General features: G+C 36.1%; 1 protein-coding gene across 1 annotated transcript in view; it reads left to right on the top strand.

The window, feature by feature from the left end:
* ANGPT1 (angiopoietin 1) overlaps positions 1-25979 on the top strand; it is a 150091-nt gene that overhangs the window by 82383 nt on the left and 41729 nt on the right. Inside the window, exons 5-6 of the mRNA XM_058833639.1 lie at positions 11698-11825; positions 17223-17324. Coding sequence (XP_058689622.1) covers positions 11698-11825; positions 17223-17324 — 230 coding nt within the window. The remainder of the gene's footprint in view (positions 1-11697; positions 11826-17222; positions 17325-25979) is intronic.

Genomic DNA, 25979 nt, shown 5'->3' with positions numbered 1-25979 from the left:
GTAGTATGTAGTGCTAAGACAGACAGTCACATAAATATTACTCAAAAAACTCCTCAACCCCAGAACACGGCATATACTACCAATTATGTTAAGCAATAGATAATACAATGAAAGATGTGTAGGCAAGTTCAAATTGGTCCACTGGGAAATTGTTTCATGCCAAATGTCACAAAAAGTGCCAAATCAAAAATACATTGTCTTTTATTACAGTATTAAAGAATTATTGAATTTCTATTGTGTTAAAATAATTTGCATAACTTGTGAGAACTTCCTAGTAGTGCTACCCACAGGACAAAGGAATGTAAAATTCAGTGAGAAAATATTTTTTTGCCTATTAATTTTTTTCTTTGGCTGTTTTCCAGACTGCATAAAAATATACCTTGCTAAAATGTTTGGCTTAAACTTACTTACCTTAGAAAAGTAATGGAACAGAAGAGAAAGTTCTGTCATGAATGTCTGGTTTTGTGACCTCTTAGTAAAAGAGAAATGAAGAATTATCATCCTCTTGAATGCTGACAAGATGCTAAGCTTAATTTTCAAAATAATACATGTATATGCTAAGGATTTTTCCTCCCCAGAAGTGCCTATTGATGTCATAAAGTAAATAGCATGGTTAGTGGGTCTGGCATTTCAGGAAAGGTACAACTCTTGTAGTTTATGGGTAGGAAAAGTAAATACACTCAAAAGTTTATTTGAATAGAATTCATACTTTTTAAAGGATAGCAATTAATTTTTATTTTTTTTTAATTAAATAGTAATCAATCTATTCCACTTCTTAGTCCAAAGCTGATGTGATGTAAAAATTTATTCTGAAGTGGAAAGAGTGAAAATAGACTGAGAATGTCAAAGAAATGGCCTGAAGGTTACAGGCTCAGGGGAATCTCCATTGACAGAAGCAGAATTGCCTCAGCAGTGATGTTGGCCTTCATTAGACAGACTTCAAAGAAACCTTTTATAATACGGGCTATAATTTAAAAAAACCCAACCCCCCAAAATAAAAAACAAAAACCAAAAAAACAACCAAAACTACAAAAAGCTAAAACCAAACCAAAATGCTGGTGGGAACACAGGACAGAAAAAGAGAATAGTTATTTTAAATATTAGTATTTTTACAGTGCTAGATAAGACAGACTTTCTGTATTACATTGATTCAGCCATACATTGGAATACAATAGTGAGGATATTTAAATCCACTAAATTTTAGTAGCGTAGAAGAGCAAGGTTTTATGATACAGGTCTTGATAATTTTTCTCCTGTTTATGGGAAGAATAGTATCGGTACTCATCTGAGATATATTTTGAGGTGACAGCTTTTTTTTTCTGATACCATTTCCATATAAATATTGCATTCTTTAAGCCCATGCCTTCTCTTGGTACCTCATCATTGACATTTTTTTCCTACATGCTGAGAAATAATTGGTGAGGCAGAAACTTAGAATGTGTCACATCAAGCGCTTCATTATTTTTCTTTTGAAACATAGTAGAATCTTTTGTGCCGGGTGCAAGATTCTGACCAGCTTAGGCTGAAAGCTGTAGGCTTGAGGTGGATCAGGGTTGTGCTTGAAACATCATTTAAGAAATGGGTTCATGAATGAAGTGACAGACATATTTTTCTTATACCAGAAATTGAATTTTAATTATGAATGTGTTCTAATATATTGCAGTGTAATAGCAAAGGATGATGCTTTCAATATACTAATTAATTTTTAAAATTTTTATTGGTCAAGAATAAATTAAAAATCTTGACAAGTTAGCCTACTCCAAAGCTTTAAACAAAATCCAGTTTAATGCACTGAAATTATCTGGTATTCCACACTTTTTAACATCCCCAAAGATGTCAAAGCAGATAACTTCAGCTAAGGTTGACATTATGTGTTCAAGGTTATGGAAATAATAAATTTTCTCAGTTTCTCTCTACTTCCTCCATCTTTAGAAGTTTTATGATCGTGAGGTTTTAATTTTTATTAAGATATCTTAAAGCATAACAGAAATGCTTTTAACTTAAAAAGAGATCAGAAGATCAGAAAATCTTCAATGGCAATTCACAAAGGTCACTATTAGAAAGATACATTCCATTATGTGATCTGCTCTTATTTGTATTTTCAAAGCTGGAGAAAAACTGAATCTTTCTTTTGCCCTCAGTGTTAGGGAAGAGGGGTCCCCTTACTCTTACTGTGGCTGGATCCCATTGAGCAAATGAGCTGGAAAGTGCTGCAGGGCTGCAGTCAGAGGCTGGTCTGATTGTGTATAGGTGTTCAGTTAAACATACCCATCAGCACCACATTTTGTGTTTCTTGTTTTTTCTGTTCAGGTGCCATACAACTCCTGTTTTTGTTAAAGACACTCTTTATTGATATGCAATTTTCAGAGGTGCTCAGAAAACTCTGCTGGAGAGTTTTTGGGGTCAGTCTTATCAGACTCACTTAACATTTTCAGAGTTTGGGTTGGACTTCTTTTAGATCCACGAAGTCACTTCTGTCCAAGTGAGTTATTTCATGGGAAGGTGATTTACAAGTAACCTTTTTCTCCATATTATCTATTAAAATGTTAGTGCTGATATTTATACAATCACTACCTGTGTTGTTTTTTCTAAAACTAAAATAATATCAATTCCAAATCATCATATTTTAAAAATAAAAATATTTTCATACCCTGCCTGGGCAAGAATACCTTAATTTCAAAGTTATGCTTTATAATAGAGTACAACAAATTATATTAGGTAGTAGCAACTTAGGCTGTACTTTAATAGACATTCAGTTCTGAAACAAGTAGATTTGAATGTATAGCATTTGAAATTTGTGTCAGTAGAAAAATATTTAAATTCTTGAAAACAGAATTGTGGATTCAGATATTTTATATCTTGTTGATGATCACAGCAGGAGATCAGTATTTATTTGTACTGAAAACTTAATACTGGAAGTGAATATAAATTCTTGATTGTTGATATTAAAATCAATTACCCACCCTCATTCCTATAGTATAGGTCAGTGCCAAATCCCTCTTCACTCAGTTTTGTGAAACTGGCATTATTCACTCACGCCAAAGATATTACAGAGAATATCAGCATATATAAACCAACAGCACTCTCAGTGTCACCCAAATGGCTTGTTAGTAAAAACTTTCTTTGTATGCATACCATTGTTCAGATGGAAACATCAAATGCACATTAGGGTGTCTGTGTGGAAAAATATAAATCAATTAAAGAAATATGGACACTAGAAGTATTAAACAATGCCAGCAGCTTAATCTCCTTGTACAGTTAGTGAAAGACTTCTTTAGTTCTCCTCTCAGTGAATAGCTAGTTACTCACAAAATTGCTGTCTCAAGCAGAAACTCTTAAGGAACTATATTGCAGCAGGATAATTAAGTGTCTTTATCTTTTTGTAAATGGGCCATAAGGCATTCTATTGCAGATCACTAATGAGGACCATTTTATGGTATTCTTAAGTGATTTCTTTCAAATGCACAGTGATTTGAAGTATTATTGTGTTTGCCAGTCACTGAGGCTGGATTTATTGGGAAACAAACTTGATAACTGTAGATAATTTATTAGGTACTGAATAATTATACCCTGGAGAGGGTGAAAGCTCTCTACGTTAATGTCATTTTCCAAGACCAAGTTAATTCCTGCAGCTCTACAGGAGGGAAACTCTGCTTTAAATGATTTATTTAATAAGTAGTTGGATAGCTTGAGTGTTCTCACTATGCAATTGTTTGCCTTTCTTACTGCAGACTCTTAGAGGCTGTGTGGGAGGGCAAAGTAACATTGTAGTAGCTGCTAAAATATTTCTATAAATGTTAACCTGAGACATCTAATTGACTACACCTTTTCTCTTTCCTCCTCATGTTAAAAGTATAGATCTCAAATTCTTCCATGTAATGAACTTTAGTGCGCCTAACAAATCTGGTACTGGACTAATGGCTAGGCTGGTAGAATCATTGTAGCTCTGCTAATTGCATTTCAGCATGGCCTGGTAGTTACTCTGGATTGTACTTCAGCGAGGTTCACACACCTCTTTGGGCCTCCCACATGCAGTGAGGGTGATGCACGTAGCCATTAAGGGCTAGAGGTTTAGAGCAAAGGGGCTGTTTTTGCTTTTGTCATTTTTCCTTGGAAACAAAATACTTCCACTTCTCCATCCTGTCCAGAGACTGTAGGGTCATGGGGTGAATCAAAATCATTGAGCTGCTTCAGCAGAATAAACAACTAGTATAACCAACAAAGAAACAAAACAACCAAGCAACCAAACAAAATCCCTAACCTTGCATCCCCATTTCACCCCTACAAGAAACCCAAACACTTTCTGCAAGATCTTCTGTTAGCTGATTCATTCTGTGGCAATGGAATCTGTCCACAGCCAGATACAACCAGAGCAGTGCTGCTCCTGGAAGTGATGTTCTGTGATTGCACCACGTTTGGGGTTAGAACCAAGTACTCCCTTAGACATTCAAAATGTGCATGTGCATTATACACACACTTAAAGAGTCTGAACATTTTAATGAAGGCCAGCATTTTCTGTTGTCATCATTCAGCAAATGAATGTGCCTAAGGAAGAAATTCTAGAGTTTTATTTTCTCTTACTTTCTAAAACACCCATATGAATTCAAGGTAAGCTCCCAGGGAGATTTTGAATGAAAGATGAAGGAGGTGTTACTTGCCAGTTAATGGCCAAATGAAAATATGATTTTTAAAATTGTTACAAAGGAATAGACAGGAAATCAGAAAAAAAAAATTGTACCACATAATCCATGGTGTGTTCAAATACTATATAATGTATTGGAAACCACATTGCATAAAAAAAATCTACAATGACAGAAGACTGAGTATGTGAACTATCAATAATTAAACCTATGGCAGATACTTCAAGCCGTGCAAAAGGTAATAGAAGGAGACTGCAGTAGAAATTGTAGATGGCTTGTAGAGCATGGGTGCAGACTTACTTTCAGCTAGGAATGTTGTGTCACCAGCTGGAACACTCTTGTTAAAAGCTAACAGTGGGAAATCGTCCACGTACATGTATGGAGTTCCCTGGTATGGGACACTGAATGACGAAAATTAAGTGGCTTCAAAAACCTTTACTGGAGAAATTAGTGGAAGAGAATTCTTTAAAAATCTATTAAAGATGCAGATGTTGCATCTGGTGGAGGAAGAACTTATACTGTGAATTTCTGGATATGCTTTCCTGTGCTTATGATGTTCTCTAGTTGTCTGCTTTGAACATCTATTCAATTGAAGACTTTTTTCAGGCCAGGTGTTAGCCAAGCTCTTGCAAAATCTTTGGGCCCTCCTGAGGAGAGAAGTCCTAAAGGAAAAGAAAAATAAGAAGAAAATAAGTAATTATGAGAGTATAAGAAGAAAAAACCAGAAGATGATGGTTGAGAGATTAAGTCTAGTGGAGAAGCCCCATGACTTCTAGGGCCATGACTTCTAGATGGGACACTGGAGGGGCTGAAGCAGCAATTTAACTTGGGATATTCAGTCTTATAACCTCGGCTGGGAATAATGGGGGCCTTGACAATACAGTTTTATATACTAGAATCTGAAAATTTGTAATCTATAAACTTGATTATGGAGCAATAATTCCTAGAACAGAAATATTTTATTCCAGTATGTCAAAATGAACTTTCCAAGTTGCCAATGGCCTGCTCTTTTTGTCAGATTCAGAGCAATGTCACAAGGAAATATTAGCTTTAAAAGAATTTTGGTGAACGAATATTTTGTTGAAAGGAAAATGCATGTCCAAACTCTAGCCCTAAACTGCCTTTCACCTCCCTAGTAAACAAACGTGGGTACACAAGCATGCACAATGACATATCTGAGAAGACTGCTGGACTCCAAGACATACAGAAGCAGCTTTCATACTAATATTCCCTTATTTTGTTTTGCTTTTTAAGATTTTTAGACTGGATGAAGATGAAAATAATACAGAATAAAGTAGGAATTAGAGTTGACACTGGAGAAAGTTTTGAATCAGTTGGTGATTGCTTGTTTTATAACAATTAGAATTGGATAATAACAACATATAAAATCACATTTAAAACTTTTAGTTGACTAGCTAGATGCATAAAAAGCTCCTGATACTTCATCAAGTATAAGTAACTGCAATATTTTTTTTTATTTTATACATCTCAAGGGATTGTAATTTTCTGGGTTTTTTTTATTGGTTATATTGAGTGACAACTGTAGCTTTAATAATTTAGAAACATATTTTGTGGAAGGAAAACAGATAGTATGTAATATGTATTTGAATGAAAATGTGCTTTCAAGTGCATTTTAAGAGGACCCAAGTGTGCTCTTGCATAGCTATCATTTCAGTTTGTAGGCACCACTGCAATTTTCTGGAAAGCATACCTGAGCTGAAATCAGCCTTCAGGTTTGTGCTTTTCCTTTGGTTTGTGTAACATTTGCAACAAAATGATTTTGTCACAGGGCTGTCTTGTTTCAGGCAATATTGTGTGTCACAGTCAGCCATTAGGTTGCAGCTTAATGTTTGCTCTCAGGTGGGGGTGGGTATACGCAAGATGAGGACACTGAAACAGCAGACTATACCTCTGGCTGTAAGTCAGCAAAAAGTGTAAGTCTTTCCATATTTTCCCTCCTCAAAACAAAAAAAAAATCTTCACCTTATTCTGTCAGATCTGTTTGTGGTTGCTGCTGCTGAGTCAGGGAATGTGGGCAGTGTTGCAGGCCAGTTCCACTGCATTACAGTTTGAGTTATTTGGATAACATTAACAAAATGTTCTGGATTTGATCCTTCACTTGCCATCATAACAGGAATTTTGTTGGTGCACAGCAGCTGCATCCAAATGGCTGGGAAAGAGACATGGGGTCACCTACAGAAATGCAGGAACAATGACAAGATCATAGCAAAATTTATTTGCAGTCAGAATCTAGACAGAAACCATCATTTGGCTGTCCTTGTATGACCCTGTCCTGGAATGTAGCAGCTTTAGGTAAAAACTATCACTACAACTTTCTCCTTTTCGATTTTTTAGAGTTGATCAACAGGGGACATAAATTTTTACTTCAGGTACTTTTGGTAGCACAGCTAAAATTTAGGTCAATTATATATGCCAATAAGATATAGAGAAAGACTTTTCCTTTCTGACTTCAAAAGCAGGAATGACTTTTTTAAGTACCTTTTTGGTACTTCTATAAGAAAATTAGATTTACATAAATAGAACATTGAAACAATGAAAATGTAATCATTCACTCAGACACTAAAGAAATTTGCATGTCTGCCCAAATAAGTCACTATCATGCAGAAAAACAAACAGCTGTTTTTCATTTGTTGTCAGTATCACTAAAGGACATAAGAGTCTAGTGATTAACTCAGTCTGAACTGATTTCACAAACACAGCAGTTCAGATCTCAAATAATTAGGAAGTATGACTGTGATTTATTGATTCAGTCAATATAATGAACTGCATTTGAACATTCTTTATTGCTTGTAGACAAGTTGTGCTATTCACCAGATATCTGATGGAGACCTGAAAAGCAATGAGACAATTTTCTCAAAAACAACCAGAAATCACAGTTAAAAAAAAAATAAAATCAAGTAGATTATATTTATTTTTTTTCCTATTTGAGATGAAATTAGATAACTTTCATTCACCTAGGAAAAACGGATATTATATGCTTTCAATTTCATATTCCTAGAGGAGAATACTACATTACTAAATATTTCAGAAGCCACTTATTCTTAGTAGTTGGTTGGTATTTCTTTAAAGCTGGCCAGAAAAGCAAGCATCCTCCATTCGTGATACCTGTTAGGAAATAAACTAATTAACTATTGATTTAATTTTACAACTGATAGCAGAAAAATTATCTCACACTACACAGGGCACACATAATTATCAATCAGTTAAATTTCCCTAACTACTGTTTTGGGAAAAAGCCCTGTATATCAAAGCTCTCTCTCTTGCAAGCACTGGGAAGACATCCTAATGAAACTGGAGGGGCTACAGCCTCAGGTGCTGACCCCAGCTTTCTGCTGAGGGTCAATATCCTGGGAGCAGGTGCAGCAGAACATCTTCTCAGCCCTGGTGCTGCACAGACCTCATTGATTTGGGTTCCTGTTCCTCCACAAGGCCTGGGCAGTTATGGATGGCACTGTCTGGACTCCAGTCCTTGTCCAGGGCACTGAGGAAAAGGAACAGCTGAAGGACTGATAACTGAAATAAATAATTCCCATAAAGTAGGGAAAAACAGATAGCCTAGCCCAAAGAGAAAGTTATTGGACTAAAAGTTACCCAGAAGGCTTTTGGAAGAGAAGTGAAAAAATTACTGTAGGTTCTCCTGTTCAGAGAAACAGGACTTTCCAGACAGATATCATTGCTTTAAAGGAGCATGATTTCCTTACCAGTTTATTCATCCAGAGAAGGCAATCAAGAAAACCTCCAGAGTTCCAAATCTTGGCTAAGCATTCAGGATTAAAACATGATAATATTATTTTGCTTAACATAGACTTACCTTTTCCTTCAGGTACATAAAACTCTGAAATAAGCATTGTATTTGAAAACAGCTAAACTAACATGACAAGTTTGTGTAAAGTCAGTATGTTGAAGCTGACAAAGGAATTTAATGGTTATATATTTGGTTTTAGAACTAATTTATTTGAACTTTCTTCCTTTTAAAAAAATTACTTTCACATCTACCATATGTGAGCCAATAAGTCATTCAGGGACTTTACTTGGGACTTTACTTAACATATGAAGGATTCAAAGTCTATGTAATGTTGTAGAAAAAAATAGTCTAGAGCTATAGTACGTAGAAGTAATTTGGAAAATGTATGGAATATTAAGTTAGAAAAACAACAGCAAACCTTAGAGAAAACATATTTTATGCTATAAGCACATTACCAGTAACATTCCTCAGTATTAATTTTCTGTCAAGTTTGGTCTGTTCTTGCAAATTACAGTGTGATTTATTACGAAAACCTAAACTTTAGCTAGTCATGCTTAATATACTGTGCTGCAATCTGTAACAGGACGGGTCCTTGTGAAGGAGCTGTGCTTTTCTTCCAGTGGGAGCACCAGCTCATGGGAGAGAGAGGGGTGAGAGGCACCCAAGGAAAGCCATCTTCTCCTGGCTACAGTGGAATAAAACCCCTGGTGCAAAAAAAACCCAAATGGGTATTGAATTGCCTAGTTTTTAGAAATTACACATTTGCTCTCTGTGTGATCTCAGGTACTTCAACTGATTCTAAGAGGAAAAATGGACATATCTATGACATTTATCTGTCTTTTTCAACTTAATCTCTCACACAAACATCCCTTTTATTGTGTTCCTTTTAGTTTTTAAGTATGACAAGATAATTTATTTCTAAGGATGATTCCTAGAGATACATCTTTTTAGAAAATTACCAAACATATTTGCTCTGATATTAAAATTTTACCCTGCATAAAATTGTAATGGCATAAACTTTAGAACACCCTCATGATTTCCTTGTCTAAGTTTCAGTTACGAAGGACCCAAATTCAAATTTCCTTTACTGAATCTTAGCAGTTATTTCCAAGTGGTTTTCAATGTGTGTATAACACTCATGTAAGATGTAAGATAATCTTGCTGCATACAGCTAATAAAATATAAGAGTTTTAAGACTGAAGGAAATGAGAAGTGCCTCTGCACCACTAAATATAATTTTTAGACAGGAGAGACTGATGTCTCCAGTTGGAACAACAGCATTGGCTGTTCAGGTCAGAAAGAATGGATCTATTCTAAAGCCCTCTGAAATCAATGAGAGGCTTTGCTTTAGCTCCTCTAGGCTTTGGCTCCAGCCCCAGGTAATTATTCAGGCTGGACTTTGGCCACAGATGCTAACACCATCTGCTTACAGCAAGTACCATGAAGTCTTTAATTAACACAAATCATGAGGGCCTCAGTTCTATGTCTTTTCTAAAAAATGTCACTTTTGAGAGAGTGCACAATTGATGTGCACCTTGCTAAGCACCTCACTCCCTGCCATCACACAGGAAAGTGTGTAACCTACAGCATTGCCACCACTACCTTTTCCAAATATGGCTAAGTTTCAAAGTCATTGATTTCCTAATCAAATTTCACATGCAAATATATAAATTAGGTTTTATTTTTGTTGATGGCATTGACTAAAAATAATAAACATGAAGCAAATACATGTAAGGGAAGAAGCGAGAGATTTTTTTTTTCTTAAAATAAAATTTTAAAATAATAATATGAAACACATAAAAGGGAAAGAATAATACCATTTTTGTGCAAAATGCTTACCTAGAGAGCAGTAGTCTTACAATCAGGATTGTATTTCTCACTATTTTTCTATTTTCACCTTTTCACGGAATGACTGAGGTAAAATTTTTAATCTCTTTTTTATCTCAATTTCCCCCTCTGTGAAATGGTATTAGTACCAAGTGCTCTGCCAGGAATGTGCCATCCTAAGAAACTGCTTTGTGGTGTTCAAAGGTAAGGTGGCATTTCCAGGTGCACATCCTTGGCATTATTCTCACCATCCATGGCCCATGTAGTCCTGCATGCTGAGCAAGGCCGTTGCCTTGTTGTGCATCAGCACCAGTTTAGCAGCAGAGGCCACTTCATGCAAAGTGAGTTAGATGTAGTCCCTTCTGTATCTTTAACTCACACTTTCAAGCCAAAAATGGAAAAGAAGAATCTGTCACCAGAGAACGAGTGTGTCTGGAAGACTTAAATATTGTATCCTTATTGTAATGATTAATGAAGTGCTGGCCCAAACCCTGCACATCACTTAAGGACATGTTTAAGAATCTGAGTCGATGGATGGATTTCCATGGGAATACTGATGTGCTTAAAATATGTGTTGTTGGAATGAAATTGTATCCTTCACTATTGTGTGGGGTCGTGCTACTTTTGTTTGTGAAAGTGAAGAACACTCTCAGATGTTACTCCTTCTACAGGGAATTTCCTGGCTGTTCAAGACTGGGATTCTCAACATCTTGCACTCCTGATTTCTCAGCCCAGACTCATATATATATATGGTCTGTCTGTAATATACAGGATCAAGATCTGCACTGGTCTTATAACATTAACTGTTTCCCTGTGCTGAGCCAAAATGAATTCTATAAATCTTTCCTCTAGACACCTGACTTCAGTAGCACTGTTTTTTCTTTTATTGTACTTAGCAACCTTCATGAAAGTAGATATGAAAAAAATTAAATTATTCTCTTCCAAAAAATAAATTTAAACAAGCAGCTGCCTTGCCCCAAGCTCATATGCTGCTCAAAAGTCATTACTTCATAACACCACAATCTCTCTCCTTCCAGCATTGCTGTCCTAGGTGAGCATGTGTGTCACATCACAACACTGAACATGTTTTCCACCTTTGTGTGCCATCTCTGCGGCATTCTTTGGCAACCACCCAGGTACAGCTTTAGTCGGAGACAACACCTGCAGCAGCACAGACCTTTGCACTCAGAAGGAACATGCTGTGTTACCTCCCAGCAGACAGGATGCTCTGTTTAGCTATTTGTATCGTGACTTTTTCTGGTGCTGATTCTGCCATTTGTCCGAAAGCTCCATACTAGTTCTTGACTAGAATTTGCCAAATGCATGAACTGTGCAAGAAACACAGTACAATTATTACTGTGTTTTTTTTGAAGAGGGGTGCAGTGTGCAAAAGTGGACTTCCTAGGTACAGAAATGCTTAAGACTGTTGTTGTAACTTATATTATCATGTGTTTTGTTTTGCAGTTTTACTAAAGAATGCAAAAAAGGAAGAAGAAAAGCCATTCAGAGACTGTGCAGATGTATACCAATCTGGTTTTAACAAAAGTGGGGTCTACACTATTTATATTAACAATGTGTCAGATCCTAAAAAGGTAAAGACTGGGTTTATTTTCTTGTTTCTTAATATGATATTGCTCTGAACTGAAAGGAGGGTTTTGAGCCTTTATTGAAGTTATTACTCCACAAAATATTGTACTGGTATAAAAAGGTTGTCTTATATTTAGTCTTTAAAAAGTACAATAGACTGAGAAAATGATAAACTGTATTATTCCAGACATTCTTCTTTCCCGCTGACAGAAAATCCTTCCTAAGTTCCAACGTACACTCAATAGTTGACTCACTTCCTCCCACTTGGCAAGCTCAGTTGAATCAGACTATGGCTGCAAATAAATCTGTGATAAAATTTAAAAGTGAATTTGTAAAGTGTGATAATGAGGAAGCTGATCTAGGGGATTATCTGGTAGCATGAGGAAAGAAAGAGCAGAATGAGTAGTCTGTAAAGATAAGGATTTAAAATAATTTGATTCTCTTGTAGGGGAAAAGGAAAAGTGGCTGTAAAGAACACAACATGTTCTGTGCTAGCAGTGCTTGAAATTATGAAGCGTGTATAATCCTTCTCAAAAAAGAGACTTGGGAGGTTTTTTTTAATGCAAATGAAACATTAGTCTGCATAAGAGACTATTTTTTTTTGCAAGGCTTTTGTTGCTAAGGTGCCTGAGCTAGCTGAGTCTAGGAATATGAGAGAATAACCTAACCCAAACTTATCTATGGAGGAATGTTGGCTGTCCCTCTGACAGGGCACTGTTGGGAGCAGCCACCAAGACTAAGGGCTGATTACCTGTGAAATACAGTGGTGGCCATAAAGTGGGCCAGACAAGAGGAAAGGAACCACTTCTGTCTGGTGAATTTATTCTTACTGCAGTAAAATGGTGGCCCTGCAAACAGAAAAAAACTGTAAAAAATATTACCAATATTAATGTTTATAGTAATATAATGATTATATGAAGATATGCCAACCTTATTCCTAAGTGGGGTTTGGTGTTTCAAAAGGCCTTTGGAAGCCTGTAAACATCAAGATGTTATAGTTTAGGAGTTAGAGTTCATTAAGCCATGAGTGGAATTGGGGTGGGAGAGCTTTATGGGCCAAGATCAACATAATTGTGGTGAATGTGAATGGGAAAATAATTGACATGACAAAAAAGGCAGATATGCCTGAGAGCATTACTGAGGAGTACAAGAATAATTCTGCTCCACTCAAAAAGAGATGTAACATCTCTGTCTAAGTCACACGTACCAACTGGCAGTAGCTTTCTTACCCTTACTGGAGCTCATAAACCATGACCAGAAGCTGGAATGCAATTAAAAGCAATGTTTGCTTGAAAACACTGTGATACTGATGCTTCCGGTATATTTACCTTAAACCCACTTCACCAGCACTATAAGGACAATGGAAGCCATTCTGTGTTTCCACTATATCCCTGATTACAGACTCTGCTATCAATCAACACAGGTATCACAACTCAGCTGATATCATTGCATTATGTTTTCCTGGAGGCTTCCTGTTTTAGTAACGAATGGCAGGAGTGTGTGTTTCTGTATTTTGAGGGCATTTCTGGTACACCAGTTTCTGTCTTGCCCTAGCAATAACACAGCAAGAGCTGATCCCAGGCATGTTCATGTTAATCAAGTGAGGAGTGTGATTGCATTAACAGGTGTTTTTTTAGACATGAAGGTCATTAAAACAAGCTGTAAGGTAGTGCTGTGCAGATAGCTGAACCAGCTCCAGCTGAGATAGCTTCAAAATCACATCAATGCAACGCTGTGCCAGCACTAATTAGCCCAGAGGTAACACCATGCAGACACAGTCAGATTGCTCTAATATCTGATAGGTACTCCATGGAGACAGGGCTGTTCTTTAAAACCAACTTAAAGCGAACTGGATTATCACAATGCAATGCATGGTTCTGACATGTCTTAGGAGCCCTAATATATTATTATCTTCTGTATTACTCACGGTCACGGGCAGTTATCTCACTCATAACAACTTTATACATCAGGTTACAAAATATATCTTCATTTTATTTTGTATTTTCTAAGGGATACTTAATAGAATCCTGATATTCAATGGAAAATACCTTTGTCATATATACAAACATTACTCTTAGTTTTAGTGTTTTGTTGGTTTCACATTCATATATTCATAAAAACATTATCCTTCATGCTTACAGCTCCATATGCCTCATTTTAATATGCAATTTTTGTTTCTTGTTCCCAGCTTCAACAGTTCACTAAGATAGTTCATTAGTCTTCAAGCCCTTCATCAAAAATTAGTGTTTGATATCGGTTTAAAAGGATCTTAATAATATTTCATATTTTTTAATATAAAAAGATAGAATTAAACTATTAAGCTAATTAATTGGCTTATTCTGGCATGTGTATGTGCAATGATAATGAGGATAGATGATTATTCCATAATCATAACCTGATAATGTGGACAGATGATTATTCCAAGTGAAAGAAAAGGCAAGAGGACTCCTCTCAGTCCCCAGCAAAGTCAGGGTGAGCTACAGGGGAAGCAAGGCTTCTGATGAGCAAGGGAGCAGTGAAAGCGAGGTGACTGTCCCCCTTTTGGAATTGAAAGAGTCAAGTCGCCTTTGGAAGCCAAGGTAGGCCAGGTGTGATTGGCCTGGCTGCAAACAGGACGTCTGCATGTCCCCTTGGACCAATGTATTGACTCACCCACTGTCTCCTCTAATGCCCTCACAAATGTGGCTGTCACCAACCTCTGGTGCACTACACGGAAAATGTAACGTTATCCACTGCTGCTGGGCTCTTGTCTGTGCCTTTATGGTTCTGCAAAAGCAATTGCTATGGCTCTGGTCTTCACTCCTCCCTCTTTACTTTTTTCTTGTGGACTTCCCACTAAATTGGTGCTGATGCTCTCTCTGAGCACATCTGGCAGAATTTTAACCCATTTTAAATGTAGGCTATCCCTCTGTACTGTGCAAACTGTTCTCCAACATGGCAGTCATCAGACCATTTCTAAATAGCAGAGACACATTCCCTGAATCTCAAAGGTCTGGTTTTGAGCTTGTTGCTCCATGCCAACAAGGTAGACTTGTGGGGTCTTAGTGAGCATGCACCTAAAATACAATTTGTAGAAATTTCATAACTTCTGTTTACTTTAAAATTGAGGTTAACTCTGAATGCTAATTATAAAATTTTTAATAATTAAGTCCATAAAGCTAAAATAGGTAGAAATAATCCCATCTTTGCCTTTTATGAGGTTGAGAATTTTTACCCATGCATGTAAGGAAGAGCAAGAGTGCAATATTTTGGATAGTCTTTTATTCTAAGTCAGGTTATTTTATTAATTATAAAATCAGAATCTATAATGCATACAAATTCAGTCACTTTTTTTCATTGTTTTCTTTTCTAATAGGGGCTTAACTATCAGAACACATTAAGTGGTGTTAAACACCTGGCTGCCTTAATCTTTTCTGGGACAGACAAGGCTAAAGTTATGCACAGTAACATCTACAATCACCTTGAACTCCTGTTAATATGGCAGGTGTTTGTGTCTACCGCTATGGAAAGTGCCAGACCATACAATGATGGCAAGTGAAAAATGTGCTGCTGGCCAATCTTTTTTTCACTTTGTAGTTTTCTCTTTCAATTTGATTTATTATTCAGAAAACTTCAGTCTTTTTATAGGTATTTCATTATATTGTAGTATGAAAATCCCAAAATTTGCGTGTGTCTTTAAAATGAGTAGTCTTAATACGGTCGAGGATTTAATGCTTTAGAAATTGGCAGTGGATTCATGGGAGCTTGAAGTGACTTATAAGGAAAGTAAATCCATCTTTTAGAAATTCTCACCGTAAATCAGACTAACGACATTAAATCCTGTAGATAAATGTTTTGACTCACAGTGGCTGCCCTAAAAAAGGAATAGTGCCAAAATATTTGTCTAGAAAATTGTGGGTTTTCTTGTGGTTACCCTGAATCAAGTTCATGTTTGTCCTGGTATTCTATTTCCTTCCTGCACTTTCACAGGGACTCCACTTGGCAAGCCTGGTGCAAATTAAAACAAAAACACTTGCATATTGTTACTATGACAGTTCTTATGAGTAGGAGAAATTTAGAATGGCTTTTCCTGAGGGTAGAATATGGTCCTCTAGTCAACTGCAGGACAAATTTTTATTTAACCGTGTTGGATAGTAACCTCCAATTTGTCAAAGCTACATAAAACTTTAAATTGCCATCCAGTGCTTAATGGATTGAGTCACTGATGTGAGTGCCAAAAGCTAAACCTCTTCAACACTCTTACACACCAACTTTTTACTTAAAGGGCAGAATACAGCTTTTAAAAGCACAGACGAACAAAATTTAGGATAGTTGCAGTGTCAATATGACATGGATGAGTACAGGAGAATGAAATCAGGAATATTTGCTTGAATGAGTAACCCTCAGAAACTTTGATCTTAAAATTAAGTTTTGTTCTACAAAAACAGGAACAAAACTTATTGCTGCTTGTCACATACCAAGAAAAGCAAATGCACAAGCAGTATTTTAATTTTTTCATAGTTTATCTTCTATATTTTTGCAAGGATAATGAAAAGGAGTGTAGTGAATAAAAGTTAATATCCATTTTTATTATTATATGGTTTATTTCAGATTGGTAACAGATTTCAGTTTACACAATATTCTAAAATCAAGCATCAACAAAATTGTCAAATTGTTTCATTATCCTTTATACACAGAATCTTCAGTATCTAGGTTATTATTTTCTTAGTGCAATGGTGACAGGATATAACCTTACATATTCAGTAACTTATGAGCTTGTCTCACAGACCTCATCTCTTGAGCCTGTTTCTATCTATGTTCTCTGTTAGTATAAGGCAGTTTGCTCTGAGGTCACCTGTCCCATTTTGGGACACTGCCTGGAACACTGTAGGTAATATTACAATTCAAAGGAAGTTATTCACAGGTGAATAACCTCATCTGTGCTACTTTTCAGACTCAGGATTAAATTCTTGATTCTGCAAGAATCTCAAGATTCTCTCTGAGACCAAATGACACTCTGCTAAAAGCTATATGAAGAATTATTATCACTGAAAGAATTACTCTTGTTTATTAAGAGGAAGGAAGTGGTTTCAGGAGCACTGCAGAGAAAATAGAAAAAAGAGCATGGAGGGAATGTGAAGGGGAAAGCTGAGGATGCTGAGGGGGATGATGGGGAGATGTTCTTGGTGATGTACTGAAAGGAGACATGGCTGGGAGAATTACACTAAACATAAGAGAACTGGTTGTCATCAAATGACTGAGGATGTCCTTGAGGGAATAGTGCATGAGTGCATAGGAAAACACTCTTCCTTAATACTGTTACTCACAAATACTTTCCCCCACAAAGATGCCAGAATTCCAATGGAAACATGTTTTATTATTTGTTTGGGTTTTGAAATTTTTCTTTTTTATTTACTGTGTAGGTCTTTTGCAACATGGAAATTGCTGGAGGAGGATGGACAGTTATACAACACCGAGAAGATGGAAGTCTGGATTTTCAGAAAAGCTGGAAAGAGTACAAAATGGTAAGGTGAAAAATGTGCAATAGCTGTACAATTCATACAAGTGTCAGATTTCAGTTACTACTTCCTATTGATGTAAATAGATGGTCCTGCACTCTTTTATGAACTACCTTTCATCATGTCTGTTACTTTTGAAAATACTTTTTACTCAGTTAGTTGAGCATTATTTCCCCTGGTTTAGAGTTTCTTCCAGATCAGTTACTGAGATTCAAATGAGATGAAGCCAGAATGCTGCTGTCTGTCCCTCTGAAGTTTTGGCTTGATGTGATGTTAAGAGGTAATAGGCATGTGACAATGTTTCTAAGGCATGAATGTTTTCAGCTGAGAGGAACTCATTCAAAATTTGGACCACCTCAGATAGGAATAAAAATTTTTACTGGGTTTATCCCAAATCATACAGCACATCTGCCAGTCAAGTCAATGTACTGGAAATGTTGATACTTCAAATAGGATTACAAGAAAATAAATAACTTACCAAATTAAAGATGACATGGCTTCAAGCAGGCTATTTTCCCTTTGCCAACTCAAAAAAAATTACTCCAATCTAAATAACTTCTTTTTTTTTTAAATTCTCTGCCTGATCAAACTTCGTGATGGAGATCCTTTCTCTGAGTCCCTGGGGACCTGCTTGGATTTCAATGACATTCCTAGTGAAGTTTTCCGCACTGTTTTATCTGCCTGGCAGAGAAAGGCTCTTTTTACAATTTTCGAAAAACACTAAAAAACTCTCTGAAAAGAGAATTTTAAATATAAAAATAAAAGCAAGTTCAGTTTAGTAAAAATTTCTATGGGAAAAAGTTCTATTGTAGAACTTACAATTTCAGAAATAAACATAATATCATATTATTGAACTGAAATCTAATTTTGGATTCTATTGATATTTTATTTTCAATACTTTTATGTTGTTTCAAAATATAAATAATCATTTGGGTCAGACTCCTGCTCCTATGGATAACTAGAGGATGTAATCTATTTTGTAATAAATATTAGCAAAAGTGATATTAAAATGACAGAATATATTTTTAATAGCTACAAAAATGGAAATTTCTTTAAGAATTCATATTGTTTTAATTTACAAGAAAACTTTAAAATTGTTTTGTTTGATTTTGGTTCAGAATGAAATAAAATATAAAGCATCACGTTGTTTTTGGGGAACCAAAATTTGGAGATTCTACCAGTTTGACTAGTGAGGAAATTAGAATTTGTATGTACAACTTCTATATGGATTTTTTAAAATGTATACATATCACAATAATGAATTTCTCAGTTTTTATCTCCTGATATTTTCTTAGGCAATGTAATAAATACAGACCTTTGTAGAATTTTCCCATGTGGCCTTTTTTTATATATAGCCCTTCACTTAGTCATCTTCCTCCACTTTTCCTTCACAATAGTGTGAATCTGTACAAGATTAGATTCTGTTGGTTTTGCCTAGTTCAAGCAGTTTTAATTAATGTGGCTTCTTTTTAGGAATGATATAATATTCTAAGGGATCATTTACTTCTACCAAATAAATAGGATCGCTTTTGGACTTTTATTGACCATTTACCCTATATGTCATGAAACAAGATGGGATTCAGGCTTGCTCTGCTTCTATGAACCTTTTCACCAAAGTAAGAATCTCAGGCTCCCTTCTGTGGTTATTGTATAACGCCAGGTGGTGAATGTAGAATGGTAGAGGCTGGTGGACTCTGTGTATTACTGGGATATCTGAAAGTGTTTGAGCTTCAAGCCAATAACACCACTAACTTCATTCTTTGTTTGTTCAGAGAGGGTGTGTGGTATCTGCTGGACCACACCCCCTCTCCTTCCTGAGACTTATCCTGTGTGTTTCTTCCAGTGGAAGCTGGGTAGTGTGGGGGAGCATGATAGCACTCAGGCTTACTTGGAGCAGTTGAATTTAATGTGTGTTTTTTCAGCCCATTGGTCAGATAGAGATTTCCAGTTTTGTTAAGATATTATTCATGTGCTTATATCTCATTGGGGTCCTGAAACTAATGGAAATAATATCATAATATAATAACAGCAACCATAAGTCTCTGGGGTTTCATTTATTTTCTGTGCATTTAGTTCTTATTGGAAAGAAATCTGGAAAACTGTTGAAGATTTTAAGCTATAAGCAAGTACTGACTGCCAGCTTCTGAGCTGGACAGGAATTCAGGCCACCAGCTTGCACTACTGCTAAAGCCCTCCCAAGTTATTGGATATTACAGAGTTAGGAGGCTGCTGCACCTATACTCTGGCTCTAAACAGATCCTTGCAGCAGCCTGCTTGGGAAGGGTGCACACGGAGCAGTCTCTGCAAGGCTGGCAGCACTGCTGGGTTACAGGACTCACCTGACAGCAATAAGGTGCTCATTGTCTTTGATGCAGTTTCATGCTGGTGCCTGTAGCTTACGTGGAAGTGCTTCAATTCTGTCCTAGACACCAATACAGTAGGTTAAGTGAGGGATAGGGTAGTCATAAATCTTTAGAGTAGGAAGTATACAATTCCATTCATACATAAATTGCCACACAGTCAGTGATAGTGCAATAGCAGTACTAATTTTTCCTCCTCTCTTTTTTTTTCATCTCCACTTGCATTTAGCCTCCATTCTGTAAGTAAAGTAATGCTTTCTTTGGTATCTGAAACAACAGCTAATGAGTACAAAAATCTACAGATTCACTGTTTTGCAAGACTGCTTATCTTCTTCCTTAGGAGCATATGTTTCCAGTATCCTTCGGTTTTCTTCTTAGTCTTATAGTGTGCAGTGTAATGTATACCTTTGCTTCTAAGAACTCATTTCTGACTAAGAAATCTCTTGGACCATTTGAGTTTTGTTCATTCAGTAGTCATTGGAATAAATTCAGAGAAAACCCCTTAAGTTCATCCTTCCATCCTTTCCTTATCAGTGTCTACTACATCTGTTCTTTTGCATTTTGCAATGGGTTTTCTGTCATCCTGTTTGTTGTTTATCAGAAAAAAAATTGAAGTGGAATAACAAATAATTTCAGGTTTGAGTTTGAAGTTTGAAACAAGCTTCAAGCATTTTTCATATTTGTCTGAGTAAATGTAAGTTAAAACACTATTAAAAGTTTTGATCTCTAGAGTGAAATATCGCTTGAAAAACTATTGCTTGCCATCTGCAAACCCAAGACCCTTTAGAAGGGGGTTTTTCATAAGCTCGTTGTCCAAGACACAGTTTCTGGCATTTATTAGGCAGTTATTAGCAATAATCAAATCTGAGTAAATGGTTAGCTCATGTGCTAACTTGGCTGTTGAAACTTCTTGATCATTTTCCAGTTTTCAGTTCTTGGATGAATGCACCTTTTGCAGTGACTGTCTTCATTTTTGCCAAATTAGGTGATGGAGTATTGGGTTCCCTATTCTCTAGCCTTTTAGCATGTCTAGTTTAATAATTCCCATGAAATTCTCTGAATTTATTCCACACTTGATAGTCCTACATTCACTATGAGTTTCCTAGGGGACTCTCTTTGGGGTCAAGTCTGTTGGGAATTTCCTCAGACATTTAAAATTATTTTCTTGCTTTCTCTGATTCGAGAAAAACTCTCAATAGGTATTTGAAATTGCGTGCCATAGCCAGCTCACAGCAATCTTTTTCCTAGCCAGTTTTTTTCCTGCATGTTAGTATTTAATTGTACTCTATGCCTTAATTGCTACTTTCTATTCTCCGAAGAAAAAACCTATCACTTCTTTTAATCATTCATAATGTCATGAGCCAGATTATGATCACTTGTACACTTTGAGTGCACTCAAAGATGAATTTCTTTGACCACTTCCTACCTTCCTGACCAGCAGCTGCTTTTTTTTTGGTTTCTTTGTGGCAAGAATGACGTTCAGCGCTAAATTCCACATTCCTTTAATTTCATGTTCCTGATTAATATCTAAGAGTCCAACAACAGTTCAGCGCTTAGAACAAGTCTGCTGCCAATTGTTTCAGAAGTCATCAGTAGCATTTGTGTGTGCCTGAAGAGCACATCTGCAAAATCACTTCAATTTCTGTTACAGTTTCTTCTTTTTCTCTTCTCCTTAAAGCTGTTGGCTTTAAGGAGAAGCAAATTGATGGCTATCTCCATAGTGCCGATATGGTATGACACCAGAGCAGGATAATTTATGTTCTTCTGTGGCTTAAATTCTTCACACACTGAGAGCCAGACCATGGAGGTAGCCACCAGAGCTTTCTCAGGAAGTATTTTTGGATGCAATTCTAGTGGGAATTTACGCTGTGTTATCTGGAATAGTCTGACTTTCCTCTGAGCCTCAGCAAATTTAAGCTATTATAACAAGTCTGGTGATCTGTGTATTCTGCTTACTTAAAAAACAGCTGAAGACATCTTTAGACTCTAAGTCTCTGATCTTGTTCTAGACACAATGGTTTTTACACATCTTTATATACTCCCTACAGTTCACCTCCGTGAGTAAGCTTTGGTTTAGATAGAGGTAATACCTATTTCCTGGAAGACTTTCTTGTTTTGAAGACTTGTCGTGACAGTAAGGTTGCTGGTCACCTCATGTTTTTGCAAGTCTTTGCAAGTTCTACAAGCTTGAATTATACATAAGATCTAATATTCCAATAAAGACTTTCTTTTCCACTGCCTTTTCAGTTCATTCTGAAAACTTCCTGATGTTACATTCAATTTTTATTTCCAAACTGTTCAGCTCCTGTTTCAGAATATGGACTCCTAATTCCTTTTATGGGCTCCACCTGCTGTAAGCCTTTAAGCCTGAAAATTTTAATTTCTCTTCTGAAAGTTTCAGTTCAAGTTTCAAGTTCTGTTAAAATTCTCCCTGCCCGCCTTTCTTGTCTTTAAACTCTGATATTTCTTTTTTTACCATAATGCTTCAGTAGCAATGTTAACTTGCACATTTTTCTCATTCAAAATTGGTATTTGCCACCATTCATATTGTATTTGTCTTGAACAAAGAGGCAAAAACTCTAGCTGATGTAATTTCCTCTTGGAGCATTAACTGATGATGGATAATTCTCTGTTGTACTTGTATCCATTTACAAATAGTGTTCGGCTATATTTTATCCCCAAATACTTGAAGAATCAAACAGCTACAGACAGAGCTCCAACCCATTTCAATAATTACAACATTATGTTCATCACTTTTTTTCAAATGAGACAATAACTGCATAAAAATACATAAAGCACCTTTTAGAATTGTTTGCATAGGCTTATTGGTTCTGGTTCCAGTATCTTAGTGCAAAATAGCTTCAGATGTGGGTGGGATTTTAAACAAAAATTACATAAACCATATGGCTTGGCTGAGGAAAATGTTCTTGACAGGAAAAAAAAAAAATGCTCATAATTTAAAAGCCCATACTGTGGGAACAATATCTTCCATAATTCTCAGTTTTTCTAAAGCTAGATATTCTGAATGAATTTTCATTCCTTTTCCAGGGTTATAACTATTTAAGGTATGTTATGCATTGTTACAGTCATGAAATCTTCACACTTCTTGCATTGATAGATATACCCCTGTGTTCTTTGAAAGAGGAGTCAAATATGTTTTGTGAAAAAAGATCCTCATGACTAAATTTTAGAGTAGTTTTGGCCTGACTGAAATAACATGCATAGATAATGCCCAAGCAGTGACAGGTAATGGGGCCATTCTCAAATGACAGCTGGCGTAGGGCTGCTTTGGTGTTAGATCTGAGACAGTTTCACTGTTAGCACAGAAAATTTTCAGAGCACTTTTCACAGATTGTTCTTCCCCCTGTGTCTTAGAGAAACACTTGAGAGGGAAAGGATTACTGGGTCAAAGAACCTGGGCAAGCATTTTTGAAGATAACCTTGGAATAGCAAAGGAATACAAAAAATTTTATGGAAGGAAGCGAGCCTTCATAAAGCTATCTGTACATCTATCCATCTAGCTACTAGCTGGAGATGAATCCCATAATTTCTTCAGCAGAGATGGCTTTATGGTTTTTTCCCTATCAGTAGCATGAATCTGTTTATAAAGTGCCTTGTAATACCAGCATGGTCCCTTCTGAAAAATGAAGGATTTGAGAACAGGATGGACCTGTGAGAAAAGCAAAAACTAGGGAATACATGACCTTGGAAAAGTTAGTAATGCAAACAAACCAGACAGGTTGAGAGTAGTGGTGGTCTTGAATTAATATGCTGGATGAATGACTTATAAGAGTGAGTTATGATTACAAGGGGATAAAAAAAGTCACACTCAAGACATGAATAATTTTGTAACACACAGTGACAAATTCGTTACTTATAGTATGCTTCAAAGTCACAATTTCATACATCTGAAAATAAACTATTTTCTTCAAGGGACTGGTATAGATGACATGGAAATTATTTGTTCTTTTGCACATTTACCAAGTAAGTTGGATATAAGGAAATTATTTTTGGTGACTGGAATGTGTATTAAGATATTATGTGAATAATACCTTTCACAGAGACCCACCCTTCTAAAGAGTGGCATGTCGGTTGTTTGATAAAAAGTCTGTTCTGACTCCAACAGTTACTCAGATAATTGTTACTTTCATCAGTGCTATAAAAACAGACAGCATTTTCTCTGCTTCTCCTGAGATCTAAATCCAGTGTGTCAAGTAGAGATAGACATGATATTGAAGTGGTTTTCATTTTATGAAAACATACTCATGAAGCTCTTCTGGTCCTGAACAAGGCTTAATCTACAGAGTTAGCTTCAACAGAATTATGTAAGGGAGCAAGAATGAAACAATATTTGCCTCAGAGAGGGCTGGATCACTATATTGGGCACCATACTACAAAAGGAGTCATCCTCTTTATTTTGGAGAATATTTTTGGATGTGAAATTAAACACAATTTTTTGTTGGAGCACAGTTGTGTTTTAAATGTGTTATACTCAGTACGGTCTTTCCTAAGCAAATATTTTGGGATAACATCAGTTTCAAGAGCTGTGTTGACACATGGATATATTCTTGTGCCTGCTTTGCCACCAGTGCTTCAATTTAACAGCATTAATTTATATTGATAAAACTCAGGTGGTATTCCAAAGACTTTTACTTAATAAATTTTATATAATGATATTAAGATTTAGATTAATTATGCTAACATCCTCTAGTAGAGCACCATGAGAAAGATTACAGTCATTAAAGAACTGCTTTAACCACAAGATGAAAATTCTATATTAGAAGAGTCAGATGAGATTCTGTGAGGTTGGTTTTAAAATCTAATAGTAGAATTGTAGCAGAGGTCTTCCCAAATAGCAGTTGTGTGCTCTTATCGTGGAACAACATTTCTCTTCAGAGAGGAGAATCTTCTGTGTGATCTGCTCTGTTTGGAATTTACTGGAGCAGCTCTTCACTTTGGGGCTCAGGTCAAATTAGAAGTATAACTTTTTGACTTTGATGTAATCAACTTCTATTCTTGTTCAGCTGTTTAGACTACCAGCTGAGCCCAAGCATGAGATTCAAAAACAATCCATAAATTTGATGCTTGCTGTATTTAGACTGATTCTGGGGCTGAAACTCAAGTCCCTTCTCAAACTGACTAACTTTTAGTCTTTACTGTAGCATCTATGCTCCTATTCATGCTCAGTTTTGCTACTTGGGATTGGAGAAGAGAATGAAGACCTACATCCCAAAAGTTGAGTTTTTTTCCTGAAATGACCAAACCCACATTTTTTATATTTTTTTCTTACATTTTGCATAGCCCTAAGACTTAACATTTATTTCCTTGCAAATAATGAATCAGAAATTAATCTGAATCTTAAAATTTGTTTTTCTTAGAGCACAAAAAATAAGTTTCATACATACCAATGTTCCTGAGATGCTCCTACTAGAAGCCACACTAAGTGTCTGTGCATTCCTAACATTCACTTGTCCTAGAGTAAAAATGGTGGTTTGGGATAGAGGCTCTCAATGTCATTTGTCTCAATAATACTCTCCTATTTTCAGTTACATGGTAAAAAGTTAGATTGAAATCCAGGCCTGAGGAAGATGTACTGGTTGTTTTATTTGTAGGAAATATATGTTGGCAGCTGGGGTGTTTTGGGCCCTTGCCCAGCCAGAGGTAACCTTTGTGTAAGGTTTGCCCTTCATTCTGTCACCGTGACTTTCATTCATTGGAAATTTTGCTGCTACCGATACTGTGTGTGTTTGAGAAGGAAAAAGTAAAAAGTGAACCTCATTTCTGTATGTCTACTAATATATTTAGTCTAGAATGAAGTGCAACAGACTGAATTGCTGCAGATTCCGAACAAGATTTTCAGGCAGACTATACAGATATTTAGTCCTTCATTTAAACTGACAATAGCTTAGTTTTCTTTTTAGCCTTTTGAGAAGGTATCTCTGGCTTCAATCTAAATATATTTTTTGAACTTGCCAACAAATTTGCATTTCCTAGGAAAAAATCTGAATATTTAGAATTGTTTTTCAATATTCTTTTAAGTTAACATTAATTAACACATATGTTGTCTGAGGATACTGAAGTAATTTCTATAAACCAAATCTTTATTTCAAATATTCACAGAATGAATACATTGGGATGGAAATGAAAATACACAAGTATACAAAAAAAGTATACAAACATTTTTTAGAAATAATCTTCTTGAACCATATCCTTTCCACATTTTCAGCTAAGGCAAAACGAGCTGAATATTCTTTATGTATTCTGGGAAGTCACTGCTGCTGTAAAACACTGAATTATTATC

This window comes from Poecile atricapillus, chromosome 2 (assembly GCF_030490865.1).
Source record: "Poecile atricapillus isolate bPoeAtr1 chromosome 2, bPoeAtr1.hap1, whole genome shotgun sequence".
NCBI lineage: Eukaryota > Metazoa > Chordata > Aves > Passeriformes > Paridae > Poecile > Poecile atricapillus.
Note: the sequence above shows the minus strand (reverse complement) of the source record. Positions and strands in the feature narration are given on the sequence as shown.